An 18,443-nucleotide genomic window follows, 5' to 3' on the forward strand; every position below is an offset into this window, starting at 1 on the left:
CTTCCCTTCATTGGCTTCCTGTTAAATCCAGAATTGAATTCAAAATCCTGCTCCTCACATACAAGGTCTTAAATAATCAGGCCCCATCTTATCTTAATGACCTTGTAGTACCATATTACCCTATTAGAGCACTTCGCTCCTGCTCTGCAGGCCTACTTGTTGTTCCTAGAGTATTTAAAAGTAGAATGGGAGGGAGAGCCTTCAGTTTTCAGGCCCCTCTTCTGTGGAACCAGCTTCCAGTTTGGATTCGGGAGACAGACACTATCTCTACTTTTAAGATTAGGCTTAAAACTTTCCTTTTTGCTAAAGCATATAGTTAGGGCTGGACCAGATGACCCTGAATCCTCCCTTAGTTATTCTGCAATAGATGTAGGCTGCCGGGGGATTCCCATGATGCATTGAGTTTTTCCTTTCCAGTCACCTTTCTCACTCACTATGTATTAACAGACCTCTCTGTATTGAATCATATCTGTTATTAATCTCTGTCTCTCTTCCACAGCATGTCTTTTATCCTGTCTTCCTTCTCTCACCCCAACCGGTCGCAGCAGATGGCCGCCCCTCCCTGAGCCTGGTTCTGCCGGAGGTTTCTTCCTGTTAAAAGGGAGTTTTTCCTGTGTTGTTCCTGTGTTTAGCAGCTGTTTTTGTCTCTCTCCCGCTGTTTCCATTTGTTGGCGACAAATGTTGCTGGATAGTGATGTGGACATAAGCATACCTAACTGAGTGTGTGATGCAACATTTCCAGCAGTGCTTGCAGTTGTAAAAATACTATATGCACTGCTAGATGAATATTATGACTGTTACTGTTTTAGGAGTAATAGATTATTATTATTTTTACTCCTGTTTTTTGTTTCCAGATTAAAACTAAATAATGAAAATGTTGGTTGGGAATATATTGTCACGTTGAGGCTAAATATCTACGTTAACCTCCATCCCCCTTAAAAAAAATCAAAAGGGCCTGCAGCATAACTAATGCTTTCATTTTTTCTCTCTATGCTTTAAGATCTGCATTAGAGTATAATATTTTAACTAAAATTCTTGAAACTTAAAATATTTCTTCATTTTGTCATCTCCATGATTCTGCCATCACTGGAATTTATTCTGTTTATACCATGTCTTTAAATCATTCACAATATCAATAATGTCTTCCATCCAGAGCAACATCTGGAAATTTGACATTTCAAATCTAGACATGCTGCTCCCTCTGGTGGTAACTGCACTACATTCAGCCACAGACCTTTACTGAGTTTACAGAAAATGCTGCACTGATGAAGAACTGTGATCTATATCCTACTATGTAAACAAAGTAACACAATGCCCTTTCAAATAAATATGCTAACAGTAGACTAAGCTTTCATTTTTCTATCATTAACTTAACTATAAATTAGCATAAATAAATATCAGAGACCTAATTAACATTTTAAGCCCCAAAGGGCTTTCTGAGCTTCCTGCTCAACAATGACATGCGCCAAATAAATGTATTTCTCTGCAATTACAAACTCTGTGTAAACAGTCGTGGTATTGAAATAAGGTTAACACTTGTGATATTTCATCAACTGACTGTTGTTTTGGGATAAACTTATTTGTGTTTTTAATTGACATATTTCAAAATATTATTACTATATTTAATAGCATAGTAAAATCAAAAGTACCCCGTGGCTGAGTGTGTCACATTGTCTTAGAAGTACCCCCCCACACACAGGTAATATTTACATTTCAGTATCTTCTACACCTCAGATTATTTTTGTATCTTGCAATGTATACTTAAATGCTTTGTATCATTTTATGCTTTGTCTCATTCCTTTTTCTGTTGTGTGGATAGCTGAGACCTGTTTCAGTCTGCAGATGCTGCTCGCCTTTCAGTTTCATTTGTAAATTGTTATTTAAAGTAAATGTGCATTTAAATATTTCGTTAATCATTTACTTTTAAAAGATACCATGAGTCATTAACAACACACAAGTAACTGCTTTGTAGTTGGTGTGATACTTTATTTAGAAATGTTAATCCACTGTCAGATCACAGCAAACTAGGAACGACAGTCTATACAGTTGAATGTCACTGACATAAAATGATTTTTTTTTTTTTAAAGGCCCGAAAAAGATTGATTGATAGCGCTAAAGGAAACTTGTAAAAGGAGAATAACAATGGACCCAGAATTTACCCTTGTGGAACACCACTGGTTAAACATGCAGTGTAAGAGGAGAATCTGCTTGCATGAAAGAGAATGTTCTTCCAGACCAGGGGTCTGCAACCTTTTACACCCAAAGAGCCATTTGGACTCGGTTTCCACGCAAAAGAAAACACTCGGAGCCGCAAATACTTTTTGACATCTAAAATGAAGATAACACTGTATATATTGTTTTTTACCTTTATGCTTTGTGTGAACAACTAAGGTGTGTTGCTTATGAAATCCATGAAGTGCTACAGAGAAAATTACATTGTATTTATGTAATCAACACATTTTGAACTCTTAAAGAAATATAACAAAAGGAAAGACACCAACCTGAACTAAAATGATCCATGTAGCATGTAACAAAACTGTTCTCAGCCACCACCCTTATATCGCCTTTGGGCTGTTGGAGCCTTGACCTGACTTTTAAAAAATAAAAAAAGCACTATGCTGCTGAAAAATTAAAAGTAGATATTTGCAAAATTCAGCCTAAATATGTATTTTACCAGGTTAATGCGTGCGGTGGGGCGTGGTCTGCAGCGCTGCTGCAGGGGAGGCGGACGCACCTGAGCCACACCCGCAATCATGCCTCGCTGCCTTTACGTCTGCGCTATCTGTGCTGTTGTGTTGTTGGTGGTGTATGTCGGGCTGTGAGCTGAAAAGCTACAGCCGGCTGTATGCGTACAGCAACAGTGTGTGAAAAGTGGTCAATAAAGAGATGCTGAAAAGCGTGTTCATGCAAACATCGTCGGTCTGCTGTGATATGTTTACAATAAGACTTATGGTCCCGAACCTCTGCGCACAGCGTCTGCTAATCGGGGCTGTACGAAGTCAGTTTACGCAGGACTGTAAGCTGTCATCTGTCAGGCGTGAGCGGTGTTTGTCTTTAACATAGTTCATGGTGGAGAATAGCTGCTGACATAATGTGGATCCGAAGATCCATAATTGGCCTGCCTGGGGTTGAAAGTCTCGATAAATACACGCCGTTTCGGCGGGTACACCGGCTTCCGCGAGTGTGACGCTTATTTTGAGCGATGAAAAAAAATAATAGAATATAATTTTATTTTTATATTTCAATATCACAATAATCTTCCAATTTAGAACTCCAAGTTTAAAAAAAAAGAACTAAACACAAATAAAATACACTTCAGCTAAATACTAATTTATTTTCCCAAACCACGCGGAGCCGTAGTATAAGGACTAAAAAGCCGCATGCGGCTCTGGAGCCGCAGGTTGCCGACCCCTGTTCCAGACAGTCATTTTCAGTACAACCTTTTTCATTTATACAGTTTTATGTATCAGGACAGAAAAAACACACGACACCTTGTATCTAATGACATGGCCTTTTGAGTGCCATTGAGCACAGTTTAAAATGGTACAACCAACCTGAGTACAGTTACTGACCATGTCCATTCAGGATCATTTAGGATCACGATCTTACCCATCTTATGAGGTCTGCTGCCAGCAGGATACTATGCCATGTCACACAGCTCAAATCACAAATTTCAAATTGGTTTTCTTGAGCATGAAAATGGAGGTCATGTGAGTAAAGAGAACTCAAAGTTACTAGATCTCAGTCTATAGAGCACCTTTGGTAAAGGCAAAAAGGGGTTCATCCTGGTGCTAGCAAGGCATACGCAATACAAGTCCCATCCAATGCCGATGATGCATCTTCACTGTACTTAGCCTTGAATGAAAGATTTTTGAAGCAAAAATAAAACAGAAATAAAATAAAATAATGTTATCACCACAATCAGATAGCAAAGACTAGCTCTTCTTTATTGTAAAACAGGCCTAACTTTGCTTTTATTCTTTATTTGGTGTGGGTGACTTCATAGTGACGGCTGATAATATTTGTAAAGCTGCATACACACTGAAAGTGATTTGCAGTGACGTGGTGATGAGAGACCACAGAAAGTAAACGATATTCACTTCAAGTGACTTTGGGCAAAAAAACAAACAAAAAAAACTGGCTATCACCTATTTTTCATAGGTGATAGCCACTTTGTTTTCTGAACTTTCTGGACTTTCAGGCGAGAGACTGAAGCAACTACCAATGAGAGTGAAGAATAGCACTGATTGACATCTGACCTTTTAGTAAATACAAAGGGGATCACCTAGGTAACCTGAATCTGGAATGTCCAAAAGCGTAGAGCCTTTAGCTTCAAAGCGATGTGCGATGAGCAAATTGCTTCCAGTGTATACAAGGCTTTAAAGTACTTAGAGTTCAAAGATGGTTCAGAGACAACCTTTTTTAACTTAGAGGTCATTCTTTTTCCTAAAAACAACAACAACAACAACAACAACAACACACAAACAAACAAAAAAAATTCCTTAATCACCATGACTGACCTAGCAGCAGGTTTTGGATTTAAATGAGCAGCACAGGGCTCAACGTATAGAAAATGACCCCAAGGTCTCTTTAGATGAACAATAGTCAGAGCAGGAGTCTACTGATCATACTGCATCCTCAGAAGCGACAGCAGAAGATTAGTCTGTTCTGCTACTGTGCTCACAGAATCAAGTAGTGGATCACCTACACCGGTGAATGTCACCATGGTGGGACTTGATGGGTCTTCTGCATCAATCTGAAAAGACCCAAAACAAAACAAAAGTTAGAGAGACATATTAGTAAAAGAGCTGCAACAAAGTGTTCAACACCCAGCAAACATCCCCCCTTGTGGGGGTACTGTGGGCAGACCAACACAGCCCACAAGTTGGCAAGCCCACTATGGGTTGCCGAAAGAGTGCCCACAGAATTCCGCAAAAGAGAAACAGTTCTTTGGGCCCCACATAGGCTAGATTACAGAGGCCCCACATGCTTGCGCATGTGGTCCAGTGTGAAGTCCCCACAGAATTCCCTCCTGGGGGCCCAACAGGAGGGAATTATATTGGCAGGTTCGGAGCATGTCCTAGACTGGTTACCTTCAACAAAGTTTCAGAGTGAACAGGGGTATTTAGTCCAAGGAGGCAGTCTCCCCGTCTCATTAGCCAGTCTCCAGTACCTCCTCCTCAAGATGAAGGCTGCTGCTTTAGGCTGCCTTTGCCTGGTAAAAATACCCTTCTTGTTCCCCACCACACGATGGATTGCTGTAGACAGACAATTTGAAAATATCATTGTTACAGGGCAGAATATAATAAGGTGACTGAATAAAGATGCAAGTACTAAGTATTAAATATTAAGATAATTTAAGACAATTGTTTGGTATTTACAGTTTGCGCAAAAACTTGTGCAGTGCAGATTTAAATAAATAAATAAATAATAAATAAAGTGACAGTGTGTAGAATCCAGTAGTTGTAGTGTGTGTCAAATGGTGTGTGTAGAATGTCAAGAGGGGTCATTTTTTTTCCACAGCAGTTGATCTAGAAACTTGACTACGTTGCCATTTTGTTTTATAGCCCAGCTTTCCTTTTGAGTTTCCCTTTAATCTCCTGATATAAACTATCACCTAGGAGGAAAAGAGCTCTCATCTTTAGACAAAACATAGGCTATACTGTATACTATCAGTACTGTAGAAACAGGAAAAACGGCAGCAGTTGTGGTTCTACAGGTTGCTTTATTTTGAAGCTGCAGTACCTTGTGCAGTCATGAAGTCTGCAAAGTTCCAGATGAGTTCACCAATAACATACTGCTTCCTCTTCTGGTCAAACACATCATGGTAGCTCTGCAGGAGAGCATTCTGGTACTCCTCAGTGAACATCATGGGCGGATCCTGTAGAGTGACAATATAACGTGTTAAAGATGCTGAAGTGACATGTGACCAGGTCACTGAGTGAGTGAGTTTATTCTCACCATGTGAAGCCCTGGAAGTGCATCTGCTCCGTATTCACTCTGGATTATGGGTTTCTTGTACTTTCCATACCAGTTCTCAAACTGAGCATTGAGCTGAATAGGAATGACCTCCAAGTGGCCTGGATCATGGTACCAGGAGAAGTAACTGTTTACACATACAACATCTACAAAGGGAGCCTAGAGGGCGGGGAAAAAAAATAGATTTAAAATATTTTAGAGGTATTCTTCAACATGATGACGACATTTTTGGCCACAAGAGAACTCCACCTTCTTGAGCTTTCCTTTATTATTCATGTACAAGCTTAAAGCATATTTGTTGTTACACAAAAATTATAAAATTTATTTCCATAACACTTTGTGTACTTGCACAGCCATTCCTTCATGGATGGATTTTAAGGGATTCCTGTGGGGTGGGGTCACAGGTGGAGGCTTGTTGCTAAATTGTAAATTGCTACTCAAGGGTGGTCTTAAAGTGCTGTGCATCTTTTGCTAGTTTAATATATTCTTGATAGTGAGGTGAAGGCTGTGGAAGCTCACCCCTTTGTCCCTGGCATAGTTACTGTCTGTGATGTAGGTGACAGGTCGGGTATGGTCCAGAGCTTTGGTATGCTTTATCAAAGTCCTGCAAGGAAAACAAATGTTGTTGACGTTGATATACCTGAGGAGTCACCAGGATTATCAGATGCATAGTTAGAATGTCACATAATCAATGACAGAAAAACATTTCTTTTCTATCGATCGTGTATCAAGAGTTGGGCGTTCGCCTTGTAATCGGAAGGTTGCCGGTTCGAGCCCCGGCTTGGACAGTCTCGGTCGTTGTGTCCTTGGGCAAGACACTTCACCCGTTGCCTACTGGTGGTGGTCAGAGGGCCCGGTGGCGCCAGTGTCCGGCAGCCTCGCCTCTGTCAGTGCGCCCCAGGGTGGCTGGGGCTACAATGTAGCTTGCCATCACCAGTGTGTGAATGTGTGTGTGAATGGGTGGATGACTGGTTGTGTAAAGCGCTTTGGGGTCCTTAGGGACTAGAAAAGCGCTATACAAATACAGGCCATTTACCATTTACCATTAGTCTTTGATCTGAAGTAATTGGTGGCTCCATGGTATAGTGGTAACTCGATCAAGAGTTGCATAAACCCAGTCCCAACCTCAGCACATCCATCTGCTGTGGTGACTCCATGTGAAATATGAGAGCAGCCACAAGTACCAGTTTAATCTGAACTATTTTATTCTCTTAGGCCTTCAGCATGACAGAACATATGTTTGAATTACCATTTAAATTTACAGTTTAAAAACAAATTGAACCATCTGGCATCATGTTGCTTGATTGTGTAGTGATGACTATTTGAACAGTGGCTATAATAAGTGCTTTACACCTCAAAAGAAAAATAACCTGTACTCACTTGAAATAAAATTCAGCAGGAGGCATCTCTGAGGCGGGCTCATTGGCTACCGACCACATGACCACAGAGGGATGGTTCTTGTCCCGGCGCACAAGCTCGTCCATGACAACCAAGTGGTGAGACAGAGAGGCGTTTCCAAAACTGCGACTATCAGCAAGGCACAAAAGATACAACTCGCTGAAAGACTAACAACTTAGATCAATCCATCTTTTGGCCTCTACAGAGACCACAAGACAAAGCTAGCACTGCAAGAAGTGAAGACCTAACTCACAACTGTTGTGCTTCTCAGTATGGGTGCGCAAAATTAATTACAACATATGCAAATAGGCTTATTCTCAATACATTATTGATTAGTATTAGTATTCTATTTATTCATATTTACATTATGCAGACTTTAATGTTTGCTGTGCAACTTGGCCAGGCCCTTAAACAAACTTAAATTTTAGCTCTCTCATTATCTAATTACTTGCTAAAATGTTTGACATTAATCATCTTAGGTCTGATGTCAAGTTTGATATTTATTTACAATGAATGATTAGACCAGGAGTGGGGAGACTCCAGGCCTCAAGGGCCGTTGTCCTGCGGGTTTTAGGTATGTCCTTGATTCAACACAGCTTATTTATATGGCTAAATTACCTCCTCAACATTTCTTGAAGTTTTCCAGAGTCCTGATAATAAACGAATCATTTGATTCAGGTTGATATCTAAAACCTTCAGGATACCGGCCCTTGGGGCCTGAAGTTCCCCTGGATTGGACCCACTGAACTGTATAACTAGCAGATACACATAACTTACAAATAAGCTTCTGCTGCCACAATTCAACCAGATTTTGTTCTTTGTTGGATGATATGTTACTTCATGCAGCATACACACTGGTTGGTCATACTGTGGTCCAAAAATCATACACTGTATACGCAGCTTTAGATGTGATTCTCTCCAAAGTAGAACTAACTTAATCACCCAGTTCAGTGGTTACCAGAGTGTGGCCACAAAGGTACGATAATAACAGGCATTTAGCTTGATGTCCCTCACAAGTACTGTCACATATTTATAAAATGTATTTGTTTATATAAAAAGTGAATTAAAACTGATAATAGGAGTTTATGACATTACTGTTTATGTTTATGACCTAACTTTACTGCTCTTGCATTGACGTTTGTGTCCCAGTTACAGATGGATCATATATTGGCCGTAACACTTTGTATAGGACTGGGTAGCATTAGCAATTTATAGCCAACAACTTGTGTTTGTTTTTTGAACCAAAATTTCAAGGAAATAAACACAACTTTCTCTTGTATTTTGATTAGAGTGGTTTATAATTTAAGAACTTGGTGGGTCCAGATGGATTTTCGAAATTTTAAGTGGGCTCCATCACTCTTGACTTTGGAAATGGCTGACCTAGTTGTTTAAATACAGCTTCCTGCAACTATCTGTACATAATCTGAAAAGAAGTTGTGAGGTTACATATTCCTGGGTTGCTCCCATGCCTATAAAATGTATGCAAAAGATTAGATTTGACTTTCACCTGCTGTTTTCGTTTAACTACAAAAGCCAGGTAACATATATAGAGTTTACTTCCATGTGTGTCATGGAGTAAGGTTAACAGTATGGAGAGTAGAGACAGCAACCACTCCCTGCTATAGACCTACACCTGACATCTGGTACATGTTGCCGGTGTTGTGTTGCTCACACACGCTTGATGTAATCAGCCGCCTCAGGAGGAACAGGACTCTCACAGTTTTTCTAGCATTATGTACTAGAACAAATAAACACTGATGCACTCCCTTGTGCTGAGTCACAGGATTGCCATACCAATATGTACGTTTCTCCATATCTTCACACATTGTAACACAGAATTTCTCACTGTTGACCTCAAACATACTCATAGGCTACAGAGATGCGTTTAGTGACACTTACATGTCTTTGATGCCAACACCTGGGCACTCATCTATCACCACAATCCCATGACGGTCACACATCTGCAGGATCTCCTCAGCATAGGGGTAGTGGCTGGTACGGAATGAGTTGGCTCCCAACCACTTAATTAAGTTAAAGTCCTTTACAATTAGGGGCCAGTCCAATCCTTTACCTCGAATCTACAACACATTAAAACCAGGAAAACAAAGATTAGGTCATTAAATTAAGTCTACCTTAATTGTGATTCAAATTAATGTTGACACATTGTTTCAAAGACAAATAAGACAGAGTCGTCCTGGATTTTCATCCCTCTAGTGGTACTCACATCAGAGTCCTCATGTTTATTGACACCATGGAAATAAAACGGCTTGTTGTTAATGAGGAACTGGGTCTTGGTAACGTTGACTGTGCGGATTCCGACTGGCAGAGTATACACATCCTCATATGTTGATGTCTCACTGACTGCTATTAGGTGGACCTAGAGGTTAAAGTACAAATGGTAGAAATGATGTTCTTTACATCTTCTTCAGCAGACATGATGTCACCAGAAATGTAGCAGTTGGCACCAATACCAGTAGAACTGTGCAATTCTCTGTAGCCAATTTGATATCAAAACAAAATTACGATCCCACGTAATTAAACAAACTGTTTTCAAACAGACATGGCAGCACATCATTTATTTAAAATGTTATTATGTTTATGTCAACAAGACACCGACTAAAATGTTAGGATGGTTGCTGAGAAGCTTACTAATATTAGCATAAGAATAAGCTAACATTACATTAGCATAAGCATTTCTTGTTAAAGTGAAATATATTTAATTTACTGAACAGGTATTCTTGGTGTGTGTTGTGATTGCTAGTATTTCAATTTTCCAGTATAAGAGAGGTTTAGCAGCAGATTAGTATCAAGTATAATAACATTTATATATTTTCTAAATCACAAGGTTAATACACGCACATACTTGTGACAATGCAACACAAAGTTTAGGGTTCATTCAGTGGTTTTTGTAAGGTACAGCTTAACAAGCTGCAAATATAAAAAGTATTCCCCCAGCAGAGAATCTATAATGCACTTAAAACATGCTGTGAATAAAAGAATCAGGGAAAATGTGGCACTTTCAGTTGAATTGAAACTTGCATATTAGGCTAATGTTTATAGAACAATAAATTAAAAAAAAAATCAAAGATTAAAGTTGCTTCTAGGACAAAGACATTAGATCCAAATAAAAATAGCAAAAACCCAGGGTTAACCCTGAAGTTACCTGGATAAGTCAAAATCCTGGTTTCCGCTTTTCCTCGTGGTATATAAACTGTGATTTTTACACTGTTTACACTCTACTAACCAATTAATAAAAGATTATTACTTCTTAACAAACCCACTTAATGAGCCTCACAAATCTAATGGCCATATTGTCAAAACAGGAACACACTTCCCTGCCTGCAAGCATGTTGTCTTACCTCCATAGAATAAAGGTAACCTGGATTCTCGTGCATCAAGTACGGCCACCACAGCTTCACATCTACAACTTTGAGGACTCCAGATGGTGTGTTAGAGGAGGCCACACAGTGGCCATCTTTGTCCATCAGAGTAACCTTCAGGGTGGCTGTTGCAGCACCTTGAACAGATACTTTGTATCTAACAAGACCTAGAATCCAGAAGAAACAGCAATATCTAATAAATAGTAATAGTACATTCAATCTGTATTGTATTAATGTGGATCCTATTCACTATGTTTTTGCACAGTTCCAAAAAAAGTTGGGATGCTGTGTAACATGTAAATAAAAACAGAATGTACTAATTTGTAAAATCTGTGATTTTGGAAATCACCATGATGCACCCTCATGTGTTCAGAGATGCAGACTTTTGAGTGCAGATAAGAATTCAGACTGTCCCGCTCCTCTTTAGTCTCAAGGATGCAGCATCCCTTTGCAGGTGCAAAGTGGTTGATGTCGCTTGTGGTGGTAATCCCTGAGCCAGTGGTGGACACCAAAGGTGAAGAGAGCTATCAAGCTGTAGAAGACTTGGTTAGCCTGTGGCACTTTGGTGGCAGCAGATGGGTACGGGCAGGCCAAGCAGACATGGCTCAGGAGGTGGCTAAAGCAAAAGCTTGGGTGTGAGGAGGTCAGTGACGAAAAAGACTTTCAGACTGCCTCAGAGTGATTCTGTCAAACCGTCAAATGATTTAGGAGGGGAAAGTGGTGCTCTACTCACATGGTCTATAGTGCAGAGCGGCACTACTCACTTTAAATGAGGATATAGTCAGGTAAACTTCAGGTACCTCCTTAATCCCACTGTTACCTCTTCTGTAGAGGACGTAGGGTCTGAGGATCACTTGCCCATCACTGGGGTCAGGTCACTGAGGTAATATAACTCTTTGGTGGCAGCGCCCCTTGGTAGTATGAGATTGCTCCTGATTTCCTGAAGGCTCTAGATGTTGTATGGCTGACTTGGTTTACACACCTCTGCAACGTCATGTCAAGATCTGGGATAGTGGTTCCCACATTTAAGAAGGGACTCGGAGGGTGTGCTCCAATTACAAGGGAATCAAACCCCTCAGACTGCCTGAGAAGATCTATTCCAGAGTACCGAAAAGTAGAGTTTGTATGTTAGTCGAACCTCAGATTCAAGAGGAACACTTTTATTTTTAAGGATATTTAAAAGTGTGTGGGAGTTTAGCCATCCAGTCTACATGTGTTTTGTAGACTTGAAGAAGGCATTCGACTGTGCCCCTCAGGCTATTCTGTGGACCGTGCTGCTAGGGTAAGAGGGGTTTTTAGCCTTTTGTTAGAAGTTATTTAGTCCTCGTGCAACTACCGTAGTTTTCGGGTCATAAGCCGCTACTTTTTTCCCCACACTGTGAACACTGCGGCTTATACTGACGTGCAGCTAATGCATTTTTTTTTTCATGCTATCCTTTACTAATGATTCTGTTCAAAGTTTTTATGGACCTAATTTCAACTCAGGTGGCAGAAGGCCTCCAACTTAATGACCTTAAAATCTCCTTTTGTAGATTTTGTGGTCCTCTTGACTTTATCAGGTGGTGGTAGCACTGTAGTTATTCATAGCCGAGCATGAAGAGCTGAGCAATGTGAGAGTTTTTCCCACCTACGATGGTTAAAATGGCTTTATCGTAACCATCGAGTATAAATGGTCATGTCAATATTAAGCTGTCTGCATTTAATTCAATCTGAGTTTTTTTTTTTTTACTCCCACACGCTGAGAATGCATCATTAATCCCAACTGGAAATTTTTCTACCTGGCACACTGGGCTGAGCATGCGTGTTTATACACTACCAGATAGGGAAAAATATGGCAACAGTGGAAGTTTCAGACAAGCAGGGAATTTGACTCAGTGTTGTTTGGATTTCACGAGGAGGATGTCGAGCAAAATGCGGTAATTTACAAAACATGCTGTAAAACTATGGAGGTATACTGAACATGTCCTACTGGGAGGAGGCCACAGAGTATACCCAGCACATGCTGGAGAAAATATCTCTCATCTTGCCTGGAAATGACTCTGTGTTCCCCTGGTTCAGCTGGAAGAGCTATCTGGGGAGAGCAAGGTTTTAGGGGCAGGGATAGCTAAGTAGGTAGTGTGGGGTGAGGTACCCCTGAGCAAGGTACCGTCCCTACACACTGCTCCCCGGGCGCCTGATTAGTGCCTGCGCACTGCTTCACTGAGTGAATGGGCTAAATGCCGAGAGAATAATTTCACAATTTTACAATGAAGAACATTATTCTGCAATTGTTTCACAATTTGTAGATACAGTTTTTTGCAGACTGGCAAACTTCTGCCTAGCTTTACTTCTGAGAAAGTCTACCTTTCTAAGATGCTCTTCATGTTACTCACTTGTTGCCAGTTAAACTAATTAGTTGTAATATTCATTCAGTGGTTTCTTTTGAGTACCACTTATTTTCCAACCTCAAATTCAAAATGAACCAATATTTGTCATGAAATAATCAAATGTCAGTGCGCCCCAGGACGGCTGTGGCTACAATGTAGCTTGCCATCACCAGTGTGTGAATGTGTGTGTGAATGGGTGGATGACTGAACGTGTAAAGTGCTTTGGGGTCCTTAGGGACTATGTAACGCACTATACAAATACAGGCCAAATGTCTCAGTTTAAATATTTAATGAGTTTTCTGTAGTCTCTGAATAAAATATATTTTTGTTAGATTTGCAAATCATTGCATTGAGTTTTCATTAACACATTGTTCCAACACTTTTAGAATTGGGGTTGTCCATCAGTTTACCTGCTCACATATTCTTTGGTGCTAGTAAGGAAATTTGAAATGAATTTACCAGTGTTATCCATGAAGTTGGTCTCCACTATGATGTCATCCACATACACCTTAGGAGTAGTATACAACAGTACAGGACGATGTATCCCAGCATAGTTGAAGAAATCAAAGTAGATGTTTTGCACAAAAAAACCATCAGGATACCTGCAGACCAAACACAGTCTTCACATCATCTACATTCTCACTGATGCATCAGCTTAAAGTTTTAAAGGGTGGCAATAAAGTTAAAAATATGAACCAAAGAATGAGGGTACCTGGTACGGTCATTCATGTACTGGATGGTGCCTGGAGGAAGAGTCTCCAAAGTTAGAGTGTTGTTTACAGCAATGGTGATTCTGCATGGCTTCATTGGTTCCTTGCGGATTAAACTACTAATCTCTGCCTCAAAAGGCAGATGGCCACCTTCATGCTCTGTCACTTTCTCTCCATTCACCCACTGCAACAGAGAATGATCACCGTTTTACACGAGCTACAATTTAGTGACACACAATCTTATTTACAATGAAGCAAAGATGTATTTTGAAACAATACATTTCTTCCTTATTTTAGCAAAATGATGGCAAACCACAGTCTGCATGTATTACAACAGCCTGAATCAACAGTTTTATTGAGTTTAGGTTCTAAACTAACCTGCCTGCAGCCCAAACTTGTCATCTACTGAAAACATTTGTTGCATTACCAAGCAACAAACAAACTTTTAAACAGTTCAGACCTTATATCAAGAAATACAGATGCTGGTGTCCTAGCTTTCTTAAAATAAGTATATATTTTCCAAGAAAGTGTTTCATTATGTGTGTTTTTGGATCATTTCAAATAAATATCATTAATAATTAATAAAATAATAATCAATATGTTTGTAAAAATAAATAATAATAAATAAATATTTTTATAATTATCATGACACTCACCACTATTGAGTAATAGTGAGCACTTCCCACTCTAAGAACCACTCTTGTTCCCTCATCGGAGATCCAGCGGGCTGGCACGAACACCTCTCGCTCATACCACACCCAGCCAATGAAATCTCTTAGTGTGGGGTCCTGTGTGATGTCATTGTAGCTGGCAGGAACTGGCATTTCAATCACTGGGCCCGTCTAAAGAATATAAAACAACAAAGAGAAGACAGGACTTTACAGGGATACCTGTAGCAGCCATTTGAAAGTAGGCAATACACATGTTTATGTATTTGACTTCATTTTGAATCTCTGAATTCATGGTTAGCCCCCTTCGTGTGCATTTGCCAAATATTTATAATGTAAGGTTTTGACCTTTGTTCTCCATCCATCCATTCGCTTCCACTTATCCTTTCCTCGCAGGGGGTGCTGGAGCCTATCCCAGCTGTCATAGGGCGAGAGGCGGGGTACACCCTGGACAGGTCGTCAGTCTGTCGCAGGGCTAACACACAGGGACAGACAACCATTCGCACTCACATTCACACCTATGGGCAATTTAGATTTTTCAATTAACCTATCCCCACAAAGTTCTCATTTTGTTTATTTTTCCTTGTGAAATTGTGAATATTTTCTGCAATAAATGCCTCTAAAGATCTCAAAACAAGACAATCTGACAGGAATGTATCCATTTGTGCTTGGTTTAAAGCAAGGCTTTGTGAAACACAGAAACATTTAAAGCATGTGAGAATTGTGTAACTGTTTTGAAACAGTCTGATAACCATCTCCAAAGTGACTGGCCACTTTTTTTTTGCTATTGCCATGAATTGATAATGGTATTCTGTGAAACAATGACACATAAAGGCCTTGCACAACTCTAATTTTACTTAGTATGCCAGACTATCAATTATGATCAACATGTTTTGGTTTTGAAAAATCATCATGCAGCATAGCGAGAAAAACTTTGAGACTGTTAAAAACAGCAGGCTGTGACTAATGATCAGCATGTTTCAGCAAATATCATTTCCCCTCCTGTTGCGTTAACATATGTGAGGTGGTTTCAGTTGCTTAATAATTCGATGCAATGCATAATGAACCACTTTATAAAATAAATTATATATTGCAAAAACACTGTTTTTGTTATAACCTCATATTTTTGTGGGCTTAGATGTCACCTACTTTGAAGGTAGCCTAAGTAAAGTTAATTGAATGCTTCCAATTATGGTTATGCAAAATGAAAAACAAGTAACAATGTCTAAATTTGTTATTTCTAAAGCTTTTTCTTTCTTTCTTTCTTTCTTTCTTTTTTAGTTTTTTATAAGTTACCTCCTCAAACTTGATGTGATAGGTATAACAGGTATAAAAAGCAATTTTTGCTAATGTAAAGCTGTGGATAAACAACACATCCAGTAGATCATGTGTTCTTAGAGCAAGCATTAGTGAACTCTGCTGTGGTTGCTGCCGATAACGACTTTTAGGCTTTCTGGGAGTTTACCAGGCTTGTTCCAGCAGCAGAAAAGCCACCTATCCAAACCGAGGATGCACGGAAGCTTCAGTTCGCAGTGGTCATGAGACTTTCCACCCAGGCTTCGTAACTTAGTTTTGAACACCCAGTTCCTAGCTAAACGTATGAATAAGTCAACCCAAAAAGTTTATGTAGGCTTTCTTGTATTTGTGTTAACACGTTTTATGGCATTCCAAGTAGCTTTTTGGTATAACTACATAATTGCAGGATGTTTAAAGGTTCTTGTTTATAGAGAGTAAAACGTGCACATTACTGTATGTGACCGTTGTCACATAACCCCGTTGTCAATAGTAAAACAAAGTGGGCTGATTTATTTCATCTGACCTGCTATCACCTCCGTTCCCGCTCACCTCTGCCAGCCGACGTTTGTACCAAGCCTTCTCGAAGCCCTCGTTCCTGTTGGGGGACCCGTCAGCCCTGAAATCCCACAGCCCGTTCAGCTCCTTCACCTCCCTGGAGGTGGACTCCCGGGGAAAGAGCATGCCGCCGTCCAGCGGGAGCACCGTGCCAAACACTGATAGCAACCACAAGACACGGAGCACCGCGAAACTTCCAGGTACAGACATCCTGAAGCCCTCTTCTACTACCCTCTCGGAGACGAACCCCGAAGTTTTCTTTGTTGTTCCGCTTTAGAGGTCACGTGACAACGGCATTACGTAACACCACTACCGCTTTTTGCTTAAAGCCCTCCAACGCTGTTCCCTTTTTTTCAGCCCTGTCATTTTCTCCCCTCAAGCTAATCTTTGACTCTTTCAGGCTGGAGACAGACGAAGTTTCGCATTTCAACGCTAAGCATTTACCTTTTATAAAAATAGTAGGTTTACCCTGCCGACAGTTTCCCTGCCAGCGTTGGGTTTTTTTTGTTTTGCTTTGTTTTTTGGCCGACAGACAGTTTCCTCACTTTTCATCTTCCTTAAAAAAAGGAAAATTTAAAAAAATCAGCTGCTATATTCAGAATTAAATGTTTTAGTTCTTCTAATGTGACATTAAAGTAGGCAGGAAACATCCAGGATGTTACCAAAGAAACTAACTTAACACAATATGTCTGTTTGTCATATCTAAGTCATATCTGTTTTCACATGAATTCGAAATCCAGATTCACAGATTCAAAGTTCAGTGCTTTTGTTTACTCTTAAAGGTTCAACAACTGGAGACAACCGATAGATCCAGTGGTTAGTGACTAGCTGAAGTCCCAAAGCTTCAGAGAGAGAGAGAGAGAGACTCACCCCTCTCTCTCCCTCTCTCTCTCTCTCTCTCTCTCACACACACACACACACACACACACACAGGGAGAGAGAGGTGAGTCGGCCAGGAGCACTGAGGGTCCATGACACTGTCTAGAATCAAATTTTGAATGTGGCTCAGTTTCCAATCATAATGCCATGCATACAGTGACCTGTTGCTTACAAACATATTAAACCTTTTTCACCTACCTAAACCTCTGTTCAACTCTATCCAGATTTACAATTATACTATATTAATATTATAAAAACGACCTAACTATTGACACTATTGACACTATTGTAGTGTCTAAAAATAATTCAGACCTAATAATCACAGATTTTAATAATTTTATAGCCTTGGGTTAGTTATCAAATCTAAGGCCGAAGCTCATACACGTCCTTCCTTTATTGTGCAGATTCAACAAGGGGCAGGTACCTCTGTTCAAAGAGGGGAGAAATAGACTTCGTTGTTACAGCTGTAATTTAAAACCATGTTTGGAGTGCAGCGGATCCTGTTAATTGTCACCGTTCACATCATTGCATATATTCTCTTTAGAATCTCAGCTGACATTTTGAAGTGAGTCATTGGAAAGAACACAAAGCAAGCATGAAACCTCATTCTCCCTTCTCTCGTGTCTCTCCATCCTCCTAATTGCTTTTCTGGATTGACGTTCCCACATAAACACTGTTTGTGTTGACTTTGACTACACTTTAACCCTTTAGTAAAATGTCTGCCACTTCATCACTTTCTTGCCCTTTCAGTCTCCCTGTTATAAAGGGCAGAGTGGATGGGAACGATCATATTATTGATTCTTAATCATTGACTTATTCATTCGTTCTGGTGTGTACCCCTTTAATCCTGCAGTTGGAGATGGGTTTAATTACTTATATAGTCATGGGTAGATTCAGCTATGATAACTAAAGCTTTAGTAATGCAGGTGTGTGATTCCAGAAAGTTTTAGAAAGATCATCAGAGAGGTAGTTGAAGAATAATAGCTGTTTAAGTCCACAGCTAGGTTAGTTAAAATATTAATACTCATATGAGATTATTCAGCTGGCTACACAAAAGAGTACAGAGGAGGACATCATGGCTGAATCAGAAGAGACAGTAATAAGGGAGAAAATTAAGAATAATTTCCTAGATAAGCAACAGAGCCTCATTGCATAATATTCCAGTTTATGGTGAAAAACAGGAAATAAATCATCTGATGATAATATCCTATT

At 39.9% G+C, this 18,443-nt stretch overlaps 1 protein-coding gene across 1 annotated transcript; it reads right to left on the minus strand.

Moving 5' to 3' along the window:
* Nucleotides 1-1,969: 1,969 nt before the first annotated feature.
* Nucleotides 1,970-16,745, minus strand: LOC102793785 (beta-glucuronidase-like). The gene is made up of 13 exons (XM_087847150.1): nt 16,347-16,745; nt 14,490-14,675; nt 13,836-14,017; nt 13,583-13,725; nt 10,737-10,924; nt 9,602-9,754; nt 9,277-9,455; nt 7,360-7,506; nt 6,499-6,583; nt 5,962-6,138; nt 5,746-5,881; nt 5,094-5,258; nt 1,970-4,756 (listed from the first exon to the last, which is right to left on the minus strand). Exons 1-12 carry the CDS (start codon nt 16,560-16,562, stop codon nt 5,107-5,109), a joined length of 1,944 nt encoding a protein of 647 aa, XP_087703276.1. The 5' UTR covers nt 16,563-16,745; the 3' UTR covers nt 1,970-4,756; nt 5,094-5,106.
* Nucleotides 16,746-18,443: the final 1,698 nt, after the last annotated feature.

This window comes from Neolamprologus brichardi, chromosome 10 (genome assembly GCF_056152115.1).
Source record: "Neolamprologus brichardi isolate AB-2024 chromosome 10, ASM5615211v1, whole genome shotgun sequence".
NCBI classification, from domain to species: domain Eukaryota; kingdom Metazoa; phylum Chordata; class Actinopteri; order Cichliformes; family Cichlidae; genus Neolamprologus; species Neolamprologus brichardi.

What these genes read in the sequence shown, in the direction of transcription:
- LOC102793785 (XM_087847150.1), bottom strand. Translation starts at nt 16,562, where the DNA reads ATGTCTGTACCTGGAAGTTTCGCGGTGCTCCGTGTCTTGTGGTTGCTA. An exon ending in CAACTTCATGGATAACACTG is followed by an intron (nt 10,925 to 13,582) that starts GTAAATTCATTT and finishes TCTGGATTCTAG; the next exon opens with GTCTTGTTAGATACAAAGTA. An exon ending in ACTATGCCAGGGACAAAGGG is followed by an intron (nt 6,139 to 6,498) that starts GTGAGCTTCCAC and finishes CCCGCCCTCTAG; the next exon opens with GCTCCCTTTGTAGATGTTGT.